Raw genomic sequence first — 16,553 nt, 5'->3', positions numbered from 1 at the left:
TGAGATAAACAGAGCCATAATTGTGCTTGTGATCAAACCGAGTGATGATAAAACCAGAACGACCAAACAAAGATGATATCCAAATGTCTTGGGATCCTTTTGAATGGGGATGTCCACTGGCAAAGCGCTACTGCCATTTCACCATGCCTAATTTCGTTTGCAAAACCAATTACAGGCGATGGGCACCAAGAGGATGATGTTTCCATTTCCATTATGTTCTCATGTACACACACGAGAGCGAGGTATACATTGCAAAATCCCCAACAGAATGAGGGCTTGGAGTAAATTATAATCCATTACTTTGCATTACATACATATAATGTCAATTTTATCGATGTCGTAAAATCACTGTCTCAAGAGCAATCAAAAATTACCAGTGCACGTTTTTCCCATATTTGCATCGATTCTCTTTCATCCAGGCCCATGATAACCAGGAACATTTGAATTGAGACAATTGAACAGTTCCTTTGATTTTTTTTTTTTTTTTTTGTGGAAAAAAAACAATTAACTCATTTATTGCCATTCGTGAATTTATTTTGGAATTGAAAAGCAAGACGTAGAGCGCCATTCCCGAGTTTGTTCGAATTTAGTTTTTTTCTTGCAGGGGGGGATGCCGATAAAGCGCTGGTTAAACATCTGGCAATGTTTTTCCCTCCCACGAGCATTTGCCTTTTGTACACCCGCCCCCATTTCAAGCTCAGATAACTCCAGACCCATATAGGAATATAGGAATTCACAGGCTTGAGGGGGGAGACGTGGAAGACCGGGTGGATCTTCATCGTGGGTGGGAGCAGGAGCCTCACCGAGACCGGGCTGAGGATGGCCTCGATGGGGAAGGGACCAGAGAACCGTGGACCCAGTTTGGCCGATGTCCTGGCCAACCGGAGGTCCCTCGTGGACAGCCATACCTCGTGCCCGACCTGGTAAATTGGTGCCTGGCGGTGACGACGATCCGCAATATGTTGGTTCCGGGTCTCCGTGCGCGACAGGCCGGCTTTGGTCCCCTCGATGGGCCTGTCTCAGGTGGTGTTCGATGGACGGGACTTCCACCTGGCCCTCCTGTGTGGGGAACAGAGGCAGCTGATACCCACAGGTGGACATGAAAGGAGACCGATCTGTGACTGTGGAGACCAGTGTGTTGTGTGCGTACTCCACCCATGGCAAGTGGAGAGCCCACGACGCAGGACGGTGGAGGCACACACACCGCAGAGCTGCTTCCAGGTCCTGGTACTTGCACTCCGTCTGGCCGTTGTCTGGGGATGGTAGCCAGACGACAGGCTCGCCGACGCCCCTAGGGACCGACAGAAACCTTGTACACGAACTCCGGTCCCCGGTCAGACACGATGTCCGCCGGGATCCCGTGGAGACGGACGACATGGTTAACCAGGAGTTGTGCCGTCTCGATGGCGGACGGCAACCTGGTCAACGGGATGAAGTGGGCCGACTTAGAGAAGCGGTCCACAACAGTGAGGATGACCGTCTTGCCATGGGAAGGGGGGACGCCTGTGATGAAGTCAACAGAGATATGGGACCATGGTCGGGAGGGAATCGGTAGCGGCTGGAGAAGTCCCGCCGGGGGTTGGTGGGAGACCTTCCCATGAGCACAGGCGGGGCATGCCTTCACGAATTCCGTGACGTCCTTCCTGTACTCCGGCCACCAGAACCGCTGGGCGATGAGCTGGATCGTCCTGTTGACCACCGGGTGACAGGCAACCCTGGAGGTGTGTCCCCAGAGTAGCACTTCGGTGCGTAGAGCGGGGGGGACGAACAGTCGATCCACCGGGCAACCCGTGGGGATAGGTTTACCCCCCAGGGCCTCCTGAACTTTCCTCTCAACCTCCCACCGCAGGGCGCCCAGGATGTGTTGTGCCGGCAGGATGTTGCCGATGACCTCCTCCTTCTCTGCCGGCTCGTGGATGCGAGATAGGTTCTTGTGGTCCATGAACAGTGAAGGGGTGTTTGGCCCCCTCAAGCCAGTGTCTCCATTCCTGCAGCGCCAGGATGACCGCCAGCAGTTCCCGGTTCCCCACGTCGTAGTTGGCTTCTGTGGGGCTGAGCCGGCGGGACAAGAAGGCGCATGGGTGGAGCTTCTGGTCGACCGGGGAGCGCTGGGATAGGACCACCCCCACCCGGGACTCTGATGCGTCGACCTCGACCGCGAACATGAGGTCCGGGTCGGGGTGACCCGGAGGGTTGGAGAAGGCGTGACAGAGGCGGTTAAACGCCCCCTCTGCGTCGGGTGTCCACCTGAAGGGGACCTTGGTGGATGTGAGATTAGTAAGGGGGAGTACTTTCTGACTATAACCGCGGATAAAGCGGCGGTAGAAGTTGGCAAACGCCAAAAATCGGTGTTGTTTGCACGTCTTCGGGGTTGGCCACTCTACCACCGCTCTCTTGGTCTTAGCGGGATCGGCCCGGAGTTGCCCTTGCTCCACGACGAACCCCAGAAAAGACAGAGAGCGGACGTGAAACTCGCACTTCTCTGCCTTCACGTAGAGCCGGTTTTGCAGGAGACGCACCAGGACCCGTCGGACATGCTGCCGGTGTTCTTCTGTGGATTTAGAGAAAATGAGGATGTCGTCTAAATACACAAACACAAAAACATTGAGAAAGTCCCTGAGCGTTGGCGGGAGCGTTGGTGAGTCCGAAGGACATCACCAGGTATTCAAAATGTCCCAAGGGTGTTTTGAATGCGGTCTTCTACTCGTCCCCCTCTCTGATGCAAACCAGGTCGTATGCGCTACGCAAATCCAACTTAGTGAAGATGGTAGCCGATTGGAGAGGCGCGAAGGCCGAATCCATGAGGGGGAGAGGGTATTTGTTGCGAATGGTGATGTCGTTCAGACCGCGATAGTCGACACACAGGCGCAGGGATCTATCTTTCTTTTCGATAAAGAAGAACCCTGCGCCGAGCGGGGAACGCGAGGGTCGGATAAGTCCCGCCGCAAGGGAAGAGTCAATGTATGTGATCAGGGCTTCTTGTTCCGGGTGTGAGATATGATAGAGTCTGAAATCCGGTAGTGGGGTCGGAGGGATTGCGCGTTGTCCTTACTGAACGCCTCCCGCAGATCATGGTAATAATGCGGCACGCCCTCGAGACAGATCTCTTTGGGCGCGCCGCCGCGGGAGGGTTCTCGCCCTGCCGTAGCGGACCGTAGGCAATTGGCATAGCAGTAGGGGCTCCAACCCTGTATGGTGGGACCCTCCCATGAGATGCAAGGGTCATGGGTGCTGAGCCAAGGGAGGCCTAGCACGAGTGGCACGTTGCGGGACGGCATAAGAAGGAATTGTCGGTGTTCAACATGGTTACCCTAAAACCGGAGTTTAAGCGGTGCGGTGATACGGGTAACCTTTGCTAGCAATCGACCGTCGCGGTCAAGAATCTCCTTGGGAGTCTTGAGGTTCTCTATGTCGCAGCCCAATGTTTCAACCAGTTGGGGATCGATGAAGCACCCGTTGGCCCCCGAATCCACTAGCGCCCGTATCGTCTGGGAGTTGGACGGTCCAATTAATTCGCCGTCCAACTCTAACCGCGTAATGGGCGCCGTGCTCGCCACCTCCAGTGGTCGCCGCGGTCGCCGTTTAGATGGGGACTTACAGGTGCTGGAGGTCTTCGGCTGGGGGCCTTGAGTGCGACGAACCCCGGGGTTGGCTCGATTGCTCCCACTTCCCATCTGCATGGGTTCGGGGGACCCCTCCAGACGCCGTGACCCCTCGTTGCCGCCGGGTGTGGTCGTCCGCAACTTGCTTCCGGGTTCGTTGGGCCGCTGGTTCCCTTGCCCCCGCTGCCTCTCCCGAAGGCGATGGTCCAGGCTGATGACGATGTCGATCATCTCGTTGAGGGTGGTGCCAGTGTCGCGGGTGGCCAATTCCTCTTTGAGAGCGACGCTCAATCCGCGTCGAAACACTCCCCTCAGTGCTCGATCCTTGTAGCCACTGCCGGCAGCCAGGATGCGGTAGGCGATCGAGTATTCCGCGGCCGAACGGGTACCTTGCACGCAGTCGTGTAGAAGTGCCTCTGCCTCAACCTTTGTGACCAGGTGGTGGAAAACTTGGCGCAGCTCGGCCACAAAGTCCGGATAAGAGAAGCAAAGTTCAGGTCGGGACTCTCGAACGGCCAGCACCCAGGTCTCTGCCTGACCCGTGAGCAAGCTGGTGATGAAGGCTACCTTAGCCTCATCGCTAACGCCTGCTGGCTCGAACGCTCCGCCTGATGGCCTAAGGCAGATACGAATTTGGCTCCACCGGCGAGATCCATAGGTGGCCGGTGTATTATGTCACGTCCATTCGAGGAGTGGTGACAGGACTCGAGGGACGAAGAAAGGTAGTAAGGGTTGGATCCGAAATACACGGTGGAGACGGTAAATTCGAGAAGAGTCTTTACTGAGACATAAAGCAAAACAGGAAATAAGGCAATGGAGGAGAACAGTGTAACAGACCTGCCTGCGGCTGGGTGACAGGGAACTGCGGAGAATACACCGGCGCGGACCGAACGGAATGGGTGGCTTTTATAGCCAGAAGGCACAATTAAGGATATGAGAACCAGGTGAGAGAGTACGGAGAGCAGGGAGGAGGAGGAGGAGAGTAAACTGTACTGTAAAATAGTCGTTTTATTTACCTTTGTGATGGTCATTGATGGCTTGATGGAATGGCGTTGGAGGTCGGAGGTCAGAGGGAATTGGTGTTTGGAAAGAGAGGCACATTACATGAGGACTGTAATTAAAGAAATAAACTGTACTGTAAAATAAAGTTTTATTTACCTTTATGATGGTCGTTGATGGCTGATGGAAGGAGAGTCACCTTCCATAAGGACTGTTGGTAACTCAACCTCTGGTGTGGCTTCTCTTTGTGTCATGATCTGGTTGGCGACCAACGGGGGGGGCGCTGTCGGCCCCGCCTGCACCTGCACAGGTGCTGGTCGTTTCCAATCAGTGACACTCAAAAGGACCCCCGGCACGACCATTCTGTGTCGGGTAATTGTTGAATGTCATTGTTGTTTGATGCACTGTTGTATGATGTTGAACGCATTGTATGCTGTTGTATGCAATTGTATGCATTGTGTGCGGTGCATGTGGTTGTTTAACCTTGGCGGACTTTTAATCTTGGTTTTCTTTTGATACTTTGTATTTTTTACGTTCAGATGATTTTGATGTTTTAGATTTTGTTCCTGCTGACCTTATTTTAATACAATTTGTCAAACACAACCTCCTGCTCCCTCCTGCCTGCTTTTTGGGATCCGCACCCGCCATCACCACCTTGCAAACCGTGACAGAATTACCCGACCAACCATCGGATCCCGCAGGTACAACGGACCCATCTCATTTCCACCCTGTGGCTGGCAATGCTACGTCCACGTTGGCCCACGCCTCGTCGAGTTTGAATTGCGTCACTCGACGAGCCGTAACGTCCACGACAACGTCCGGCCGAGACCTCCTTCCAGGTGGCCGTCCAGGGTGACACCGGGTGTCTGGCAATGCACGCCCACATCCAGCCACGCTGTCGTCGTGCATGTTGAATTGAGTCGCATCCACGACGAGCCGTGCAACGTCCGCGTCAACGTCAGTCCAAGACCCCATTCACCGCTGGATCCCGGAGCGGCTCAGGACTGGTCTCGTTTCCCCGGTGCCGGGCAGTTCACGCCCACGTCAGCGTGCGGCCGAGACCTGTTCCCATACGGCCGTCCGGGGTGCCTCTCTGCGCCTGGCAGTGCAACGTCCACGGCGCGCCATGCGTCGTCACGTTAAGGTGCGAGAGGGATCGCACTCACGCCCACGACGAGCCGTGCCGCGTCTTTGTCCCGTTCCCCTCAGGCCGCCGCCCATCATATGCTGGAGAGGCAACGGTTGCCGTCTCCACCATTGTTTCCGGGCGAGTTGGAACTTTCGGGAGACTGTTGGGACTTCTGGAAGCAGTCCCTTGAAGGGGGTGCTGTAATGATCTGGTTGGCGACCAACGAGGGGCGCTGTTGGCCACGCCTGCACCTGCACAGGTGCTGGTCGTTTCCAATGAGTGACACTCACAAGGACCCCCGGCACGACCATTCAGTGTCGGGTAATTGTTGAATGTCATTGTTGTATGATGTTGAACGCATTGTATGCTGTTGTGTGCAATTGTATGCATTGTGTGCGGTGCATGTGTTTGTTTAACCTTGGCGGACTTTTAATCTTGGTTTACTTTTGATACTTTGTATTTTGTCCGTTCAGATGATTTTGATGTTTTAGATTTTGTTCCTGCTGACCTTATTTTAATACAATTTGTCAAACACAACCTCCTGCTCCCTCGTGCCTGCTTTTTGGGATCCGCACCCGCCATCACCACCTTGATTAAAAACCTCTTGATTGACACCTGTTGCTTTCTGACTTGTAAGATCTTACGAAGCTGAGGCATCACATTATCGTTCATCATATTGATGAGTCTCATAGCCACCATCTTTTCTGGATGGAACTGTTCGATAAAAGCCTGCACATCATTCCACTTTGCCAACATTGCCTTGATGAGCTCACTTGATGCTGCAGCCATCTCCTCCTCCTCAGATGTTCTCGAACCATCCGTTGCTGGCTTTAAAATCCTCAATAAGCGCTTCCAGGTTGCCACATGGCGATATCGGCATGAATTAGCGTGCTTTCTCGCATATAATTGCTTTACTCACGCTGTCGCCGGATAACTGCTTTTCGTTAATCCAAATTAACAGTTTTTAAACTTCTTCGATTGCCCGAGATCGTTGCTTTGACAGCACGGAAACACCTTTTGCAACAGACGCACCTTTGATGGCTAAATCACACAAACGCACACCTCGTTCGTGTTTTTCAATTATCTCCTTCTTCTCCTCGACGGTGATTTAGTTTTGTGTCTTCTTCGGCTGAACACAAGCCTGCGGTGCGGCCTTTTTTGGTCCCATAATAGCAAAATTATCTGCAAATAGCTCATCTGAGGCGATCGACGTGTGAATTCAGAGAGAGGTGCGCCGGCTGGAGCGCTGTACGGTCGTGTGCTTCCACCGAAGATCCGAAGATCACTCCGCCAGATCCGAAGATCACTCCGCCAGCCGTGGTGGGTGTGTATCGCGAAAAGTAGTGCGGATTTCAAGGTTTAATTTTCATAAATTTGACGTTCGTAAACCGAAAAGTTCGTAAGGTAAGGTGTTCGTAAACCGAGGCACCACTGTATTCTGTGGGTCTTGCAATTTGACTGAAAATGACAAAAACCCTGGCACTGTTGTGGACACATTTTTGTACATCGTCTGGCAGTGAATTAGTTAAAAAAATGGACATTATTATATATACAGTAAAGTCTCGTTATATCGATATCGGATATATCGATAGTCCCGGTTATATCGATACTATTTCTATGCACGCACGGAGAAAATTACATGCAAACAGGGTCGGATATATCGATAGTCCCGGTTATATCGATATTTTTTCGGACTCCCTTGAATATCGATATAACGAGACTTTACTGTAATATATAAAATAGGGAAAAAAATCCTGAAATGGGCATTCAATACTGATAAGCATCATGTTCTTGTTTTTATATACAGTGATACCTCGGCTTACGAACTCTTTAGCTATGAACATTTTGCCTTACGAACATTAAATTCGCGAGAATATAATCTTGGTGTACGAACTACAGTATTTTTCGGGAAACACACGGAGCTCCACAATGAGTGATGTGTCGTTCGCGAACGAGCCGGTTCTTGGACATCCTAACAAGGAGCTGAAAATGGCAGCTGGCTTTTTCCCCCTCTATTCCCCGCCCCCAGTCTTCGGATAAAGCTGCACGTGATTGGTCAGGGTCCATGATAGAGAAGGGAGGAGACACACGCAGCAGGACACACGCAGCAGTGAGCGGGGGGTGAGGGGTTAAAGAAACGCACGCACGCACACACACAAACACACGAAAGGGAGACGACAGAGCTTGAAACTAAAAACTAAAGTGAAAATAAACAAAAGACTAAAGTGAAAAGGTGAGTAAATGGATAGAAAACAGTGAAATTTGGACTTGTTTCAACTTTATTGATAGTTCAAAGGCAGAGTGTAAACTGCAAGGTTAAAATATCCCATCAATAAGACTTCATAAATAACCCGCAAAAACCATCTGTATAATTTGAAGACAACCTACAAGCAAGGGAATCAGCATTTATTATTAATAATACAGTAAAGTCTCGTTATATCGATATCGGTTATATCGATAGTACCGCTTATTACGATACTATTTTCATTTCCCTTGCACATTTCTAGTCTGTTTATGTATAATTAGTACCCTTTCGTACGATACCCGGTTATTACGATAATTCGGTTATTACGGTGCTCCTTTTCATCCCCCGCCGGCCATTTTTGTTGTTTATATCGATATATCCGTCGCGCCATTGGTCAACTTGGTCACGTGTCTTGTTACGTGAGCCGCCATCGGTCGCGCCATTGGTCGACTTCGTCACATGAGCCGCCATCGGTCGCGCTATTGGTCGACTTGGCCGTGTGACTTTGTCACGTGACACGCCATCGGTCTCGCCATTGGTCAACTTGGTCACGTGTCTTGGTTACGTGTCACGCCATCAGTCGCGCCATTGGTCGACTTGGTCAGGTGACTTAGTTACGTGCCCAGCACCCGTGTAGCAGAGCCATTTTCATTTTCAGACGCTAGCTCGTGTGTAGTAGACGAAATTGAAGTGTTTGTGTTAAAAGGTAAAAATGGGAAGCAGAAGAAGATTGATGACTTTTTTAAATTGTATACATAATACAGTAAGATGTAAGCGTTGCAGTTTCCCTGTTGTGTTATGTACATGCCGACTGTACTGTATATGAATGCAATCGTTTTTTGCAACAATGTTTCTTGTTTTGTCTGCTGAAACGCGATGATTTTGAAAATTATTAACATTCCATACTGTGTATTAAAGGACAGCCGATGTCACTTTTTATTCAAATGCAAATAAAAATGACTTCACGCCAAGACGTCTTGCATTGCTTGTGAATCCAAACAATGGCTTCAGATTCGGATAATATGCTTTCTTGTTACACATCCAGTTATGAATATGTTTCAAATACACTGTAGTTCTGAAGATTAAAGCATACATGTTTACAACCATTAAAGAATTATATGTGCCATTTTGAGGCAACATTGGGGGAACATCTCTCACCCAAAAAAAAAGGGAGCTAATGGCCAGCTCCGTTTCTTATATGGCGCTTGGCTGCCCTCTTTTGTTGGCTTTTGTTTAATGCAGTTCGGCGCAGGTTCGGATATATCGATAGTCCCGGTTATTTTGATATTTTTTCGGACTCCCTTGAATATCGATATAACGAGACTTTACTGTAATAATAATAATAATAATAATAATAATAATAATAATAATAATACATTTGATTTCAAGCGCCTTTCAAAACACCCAAGGACACTTTACAATAAAAACAAAGCACTGTCGCACCATAGATACAATTAATGAGGTTTCTAGTGTGTCTGCCTCCATCTGTTGATGTTGCAATATCACAACTTCTAAGATGTACAACCCAGAGCTCCTTGAGACACTTTATGCAAAAAGCTATCCATTCCATCAAGCCATCAACGACCATCACAAAGGTAAATAAAACGACTGTATTATATAGTACAATTTATTTAATTACAATACCATAGCACATTTATTATACATAAAGTAAGGTATAATGTGTGTTGTTTTAAGGCTTATTTAGTTGAACATTATGTTTTATGGGGACCTAGGAATCGATTATTCTCATTTTAATGGTTTCCTATGGGGAATTGATGTTTGGAATACACACTTTTCACCTTACACACACTTTCTGGTAACCAATTAAGTTCGTAAGCCAAGGTGTCACTGAAAATATTTTTATTTTAATTTTATCATGAATTATTGATTAAAATGAAGAATTAAGTGTGCTTCACACATCACTTTAATCTGTTTTTTGGTGCCTTCATGTTGAAGCGAGTAGAAGAGGAGTGCCCCTCACTGCCTCACGCCTGCACCTGTTCTCAAGACAGCAAGGGACCCCCTGGACCTACCGGACCTCGTGTGAGTCCCTGTTGTTTTTCTGCTTCAAACTTAAAATTGACTCCAAATGTCTTGTTAGTCAGTTTGTATTTGTTCATTCTATTTTCTTTTGTCCTTAATGTATTGGTATACTTTCCAATTCAATTCAATTTTCAATTCTTTGTGAGTATAATCAAAAAGTTAGGAGTGGAAAGTTTGTTTGACGGACCTCGTTCCCGAAGAAATCTCTTTTTAAGGCCTTGTTTTCTGAACATTGAGGAAGGTAATTTAATTTCAATTCACAAATTAAGATCACCTTTGAGAAACGTTTCCAGGACCCGCGATGGAGTACGTGTTTTTTCAAAGAGAGGAGAGACCACACTTTCCAACAAACTTCTTGTGATGATCCTCATTTTTCAATTAGTCCGGCGCTGTCTCCCCACTCTGTCTTTCAATTCAGCAGATGGCCTGTGTTTTTTGCTCTTCGTTTACGACTCTCTAAACTCTCAATCATTTTGTCCGTCTCCACCATCGCCACCGCCGAGTTTGAGAGTAATTAAACTGATTCCATTTACCACAGAAGTTTATGATCCACCACACTTTTCGCCCCCGTGCAACCAAGTCAGGTCCACATTCTCATTTGAGAAATCCACATGTCCATTCACCAGCGTCATTCTAATTTTCTTTAATTATGTTTCACTTACGAAGCTTGTGTTGCAACCCGACTGCAATTCAGCAACACATAGCCAATATATATGTAAATGCTCAATTTCTAATGTTTTGTTATCCCTAAACCAACAACCGCGCAGCATGCGACTGTCATACTGTCTTTGTGGCCTTCCTATTGTTTCTTTTATGTCCTCGTTGACTCTATCTTTTGCTTTCTCTCTATGCCTCCTTTTCACAATGTTTGTTTGGCCCCGCAGCTTTGAATAGTGTACCTCAATCACATTGTAACTGGGAATGTGGCCGTCAGTGAGATGCATATGCAACAGCATACCAGTCACGACTCACTCTGCTTAAACGTGTATTTACCACATAGCATACCTTCTTTCAACACATTGCATTGGTCATTTGAAAATGAGGTATGTTTATTGAGATGGTTACAATGTTGGAGTTTGGAAGTGCAAACTAAGTCTGTGAGTAACAAGAGTGCACTACGGCACTTTAATGATCCCATTAGATTTATTTCATATTAGTCAACCAAAAATATCAGTGGGTCAATGCGACCAGCTGTACTATCAAAAATTAAACCATATTTAAATTAGGGTCTGATATTCCATTTACAGTCTATTTTAGTCAAATTAACTGATTCAGATTCCATTTTTGAAACTAAAGATTTCAATGAAAACGTTGAAAAACCGATTATGCAATCAAGCTTCCATTTTTGAATGCATATGTCCAAAGATTATTATATATATATTATATTTTATATATTATTCATAGATCTGACAACAGCATAGAACAAATTCTTAGTCTTTGGCAAAATCAATTTGTGAATCCAACACGTACGGCAGTGTCTGAAACTCATGACAAAAAGTTACCGGACACCAGGGCAGACAATTCTGAAAAGTTGCCTGCCTAGCCATAAAGTTACCTGCCCCATTTTTCACAACTTGAAACACAATAAGACAATTAATTGCAAAAAAAACATTGTTGCAAAGGATTGATAATCAGAATATATAACAGAACAACACTTTAAAGCACAACCGACGTCACTTTTTTGTTTTTTAACTGACACCAGAAAAACTTTTTATAACATCTAAAATACCCAAAACACGCGGTATGATATTTTTAGTCAAATGCAAAACACCAATAAAAATGACTTAAAGTGTCCAAAATCTGCAAAAAATTGAGCTGCGAATTGGGCATTTTTCAGAAAGTCCCGCCCCCAGTTCGTGACGTCACACCAAGACATTGCTAGTGAATCAAAACAATGGCTTCAGATTCAGAGAATATGCGTTCTTGTTCCACATCCAGTGATGAATATGATTCAAATAGTTCTGAAGAGGAAAGCATACATGTTTTCAATCGATTAAAGAATTTATTGGTGCCATTTTGAGGCAACATTGGGAGAAAATCTCTCACCCAAAAAAGAGGCACAAAATGGCGACCTCCTGTGGACAACTCCGTTTCCACAGGCTGATAAATTCCTTATATGGTGCTTGGACGCCCTCTTCTGGCCTTCTGGCGGCTTTTGGGTGCAACACGAGATCCCCAGACCAAACAAGTCCAGCAAAATACATTGACGTGATGGAAGGACCGCTACAATGCGTCTTTTTTTATGGTAAAGGGTGGTCCTTTAGTGACGTCACGTACGAACTCGTCACCTACTCAAAAACAAGACTTCCTGAATATTCAGCGCGAGTCTTAAAACGTAAAATATAGCTATATGCGGTGGAATCTTTGTAAAATACGCTCAGTAGAAGTCATTTGAAGCCATTTTAAAAATTATGGACACAACTTGTCCGGAAACGTCAGTTGTCCTTTAGAATAAAGTAATTGATGTACCTCCCTTGCTTAATTTATCGTAAATATCCCTTGCTGATGATTTTGCTCCAGTTGTCGTTTGTCCATATACTGTTCGTCATGTTGCACAATTCAATGTTTGCGTTGCGTGGTCTGCTACAAGCCACGTGAACTCCTCTTTCCACGATGCTTTTAATGTACGTTTACGATTTGTAGCGTCATAAATTTTGTTAGCTCCTTTTGAATCTTTCTTCTGGGGCTGAGGTTTTGACTTGATTCCTAACCACTTATCTTGTGTTCTCTGTGCGTCTACTTCGGAAAATGAGATGCAAATGTACCCGGAATCACAAAGTTATTCGATGCAGGCTTCTGATTGGCTGCCGAGTATGCAATTGCCAAACGAACCGAAATTCCGAAATTTCCAAACCGAATGAAGATTTCGAAATCGGAATAAAGCAAACGTCTGATTTGAACAAAAAATATACGTATATATATATATATATATATATATATATATATATATATATATATATATATATATATATATATATATATATATATATATATATTTTTTTTTTTTTCTTGAAAAAGTTGTCGGCCACGCGGGCGGAGACGTTCTGCTGTTGTGCACCCGACGTAGAAGTTGCACACCCTGGACATCCGGGTAGATGTTATTTCAGACACTGCGTCCGAAATTTATGATTATTACCATTTTTTATTTTATTTTTAAAAATCGCCCTATTTGGATGTTAGTCGGCTATCGGGTGGGAAGGGGTGTGGTGGTTGTATGGGGTCACACACGGACACGATCTGGGTGGAAGGCGAACCCCAAATACCCTCTTCACAGTGGTGATGTGTGATTGCTCAAGACATTTTTATATCTTCAGTCCACATAAAATTGCACAATGCATGCTGTCATGCAGGGACTCAAACAAAGCAGCCAAGTTAATTTGGTTTGGAAAGTCTTAAAAATTGACCTATGCTAACCTTACTTGTCGTACTGTATTTAGATTTTTCTTATTCAAGACCCATGAATGTCATGATTTGCAAGGTCGTGGGTGGGGGTGGACCCCAAAAATGCAGACAGGAGCGAGGAGCGTGGTGTATTTAACAAATTGCGTTAATTAAGTAAGAAGGAGCAAAATCTCAAACAACAGTCATCAGAACAAAAAGGTCCAAAGTAGCAAACAAAGCTAGGACTAAAACAATGAAAACAAACCTGACAGGGTGAAACAAACAATGACCCGACACCGAATGGTCGTGCCAGGAGTCCTTTTAACTGCCACTGATTGAATTGACCCACAAGTGTGCAGCTGCAGGCAGGGCCCTACAGTGCCGAACGTTACAGTGAACAAACCAAAAAATAACAATAATTTTGTTATCCAAAGTCTTTTCAAGTCAATCAATATTTTACTGTTTTTTTTCAGTCAATTGACATGATTAGTCTGTCTGAGAATTCGAAGAAATATGAATCTACACTTGGAAGTAGTTTTTAATACAGAAAGTAATATATTTTAAGTAGAATATTTTATAGCTTCAGGGGCATGTTGGAACTACAGTATGCCAAAAGTTTGCTGGACTGAGACTTTTCCTTGTGGATACTGTCACGATCTGGTTGGTGAGCAACGGGTGGCGCTGTCGGCCCCGCCTGCACCTGCACAGGTGCTGGTCCTCCCGATCAGTGACAGACTGCCACGTTCTGATTGGCGACCAACAGGTAGTGCTGTCGGCCCTGCCTGCAGCCGCGCAGGTGTTGGTCGTTCCAATCAGTGGCAGTCAAAAGGACTCCCGGCATGACCATCCGGTCTCGGGTCAGTGCAGTGTGCAGTGCATTCATTGCATTGTATGCTGTCCATGTGTTTTCTGCACGCTGTCAAGTTTGTTTCATCTTGGCAGACTTTTACTCTTGTTTTTCTGAAATACTTTATATTTTTCTGTTCAGATGTTTTTGATGTTTTAGATTTTTTTTCTGTTGACTTTATTTTAATACAATTTCTCAAATACAACCTGCTGCTCCCTCCTGCCTGCTTTTTTGGGGTCCACAACCGCCATCACCATCTTGCAAACCGTGACAGATAAGACTCAATACTAGGGGCTTAAAAGTATCATTTACGATATTTGAAACCGGATCATTGTAGGAATTGTGTTTTACATTTACACTTTTGAATCTTTTGGGGATTTTACCTCATCTAGAAATGACTTGGTGCAGATGTCTGTTGCACAAATTAAATGCGGCCTTTCTTCAGGGAATCATGATCCTATATGCTATGCTGTGGTGTGTTTCAGGGTGGTCCAGGGATACGAGGAACACGAGGAGACAGGGGGGAACCTGGAGTGACCGTGAGTAAAAGTGTGTTGGTTGCCGTCATTTTAGTGTGTGCATATATCACAAAAAAGACACTATCTGAGTAACCCCACGTCTTACGATGAATCAAATTCAATAGGCTGAATGTTGACAAATACAATTTGTAATGCAAAACATTCCAATAACATTTTCAAATAAATATATTTTAGAAATGATGTCGCAAAAAAACGATTTGATTTCACTTGCATTAAACTGGCATCGAAGCAAAGGGTCATAGCGAGTGTGCTGTGATGATCTGTCTTCACCCTGACAAAAATAAGAAGTAAAACACAAACCTTAATGACTTATGACCAGTTAAGCAACAATTTGTTGAATCGACATCATACGAAGCATCATTAAGGCACGCAATTTCTAATCTCCTTCTCCTTGACTAGTAGCTTATTAAATGTGCTAAAAAATGAAGGAAGTGGCTCAGTGACTTTTTAATGAGTCGAAGACAATACGTGGAGGTCCAATGCTGGAAGGGGATGACAAAGCCGTCCCATAAGCAACAACTAAGTGAGGATCAATAAAAACACCCACAACATCTCTCAGCAGTGTTGTCACGTACTTGCTGACGATACATTCTACATGTGTTTGGTCCAAACCTGCTCCCCAAGGATAGAGCAGCTACCATCTATTGCCTGTTGATGTGGTCAAAAGAAGGATTCGAAGTGCTCAGAGAGTGTTTGATCATATTCCCTTTTTTGTTCTTGAAGCACGGCAATAATTGTCACTTTAAAAAAGACGGAAAGCAGTTGGCTAACTTGAACTTGAAACTGAATGTAGTTTAACTGTTATGAAGAAAAGGAGATTGTGTGCATTTGTTTTACAATTAAAAACTGTTTCTCAGTTTATCAAAATTACAGTAATTTCCGGACTCTAAACCACAACTTTTTTCACAAGCTGTAAACCCTGCAGGTTATGCAACGATGCGGCCGATTTATGCATTTTTTCTAACGGCCGCCAATGGCGCTTGAGGACTAAAGGTAAGAGTGAGACGGGGCGAATATATGAGGAGGAAGACGTAAGGTGAACGTAACCAGCAGCAAGAAATTATTTACCAAAACTGGTTGTATGCCAAGAGCAATTTTTGCACAAGTCTGCCAGTGGATCCTGATAGCGTGGAGCTGTGTGAAAAAAAATCAACCATCACCAACGGGCTTCGACAAGCCGGTCTGCTGCGTGACGGAGAGGAGAGCACAAGCTTGGGAGTGACTTTACCTCAGGATGAAAGTGACACTTATAGTGACAACGAAAGAGAGAATGAGAGCGTGTGTGGCGAGGAATATATATATAATATATACGCTATTCCAATCCAACACACAGGGGGAACACTTCCAAGGTTTCAGTTTACAGGAGGAAGATGAGATCTTAGGGTCCATCCATCCATTTTCCATACCGCTTATTCCTCATTAGGGTCGCGGGGGGTGCTGGAGCCTATCAGCTGTTTTCGGGGACGAGGCGGGGGACACCCTGAATTGGTTGCCAATTGCAGCCAATCGCAGGGCACACAAAGACATACAACAGTCACTCTCACACTTACACCTAGGGACAAGTTGGAGTGGTCAATCTGTGTGGGAGGAAACCGGAGGACCCGGAGAAAACCCACGCGGGTCCGGGGACAACATGCAAACTCCACACAGGGAGGCTGGACCGGGACGCGAACCGGCGACCTCTGCACTGTGAAGCCGCAGTGCTAACCACTCGACTACCGGGCCGCCGGTCTTAGGGTCATTATTCAAATTGCCCAAACAGAGGATG

At 46.0% G+C, this 16,553-nt stretch overlaps 1 protein-coding gene across 1 annotated transcript in view; it reads left to right on the top strand.

The window, feature by feature from the left end:
- The window catches only part of col14a1a (collagen, type XIV, alpha 1a), a 188,575-nt gene that overhangs the window by 144,765 nt on the left and 27,257 nt on the right, over positions 1-16,553 (top strand). The window contains exons 36-37 of the mRNA XM_088999600.1: positions 9,932-10,018; positions 14,732-14,785. Coding sequence (XP_088855726.1) covers positions 9,932-10,018; positions 14,732-14,785 — 141 coding nt within the window. The remainder of the gene's footprint in view (positions 1-9,931; positions 10,019-14,731; positions 14,786-16,553) is intronic.

This window comes from Hippocampus bargibanti, linkage group LG06 (genome assembly GCF_051943395.1).
Source record: "Hippocampus bargibanti isolate YZ-2025 linkage group LG06, ASM5194339v1, whole genome shotgun sequence".
Lineage (NCBI taxonomy): Eukaryota > Metazoa > Chordata > Actinopteri > Syngnathiformes > Syngnathidae > Hippocampus > Hippocampus bargibanti.
Note: the sequence above shows the minus strand (reverse complement) of the source record. Positions and strands in the feature narration are given on the sequence as shown.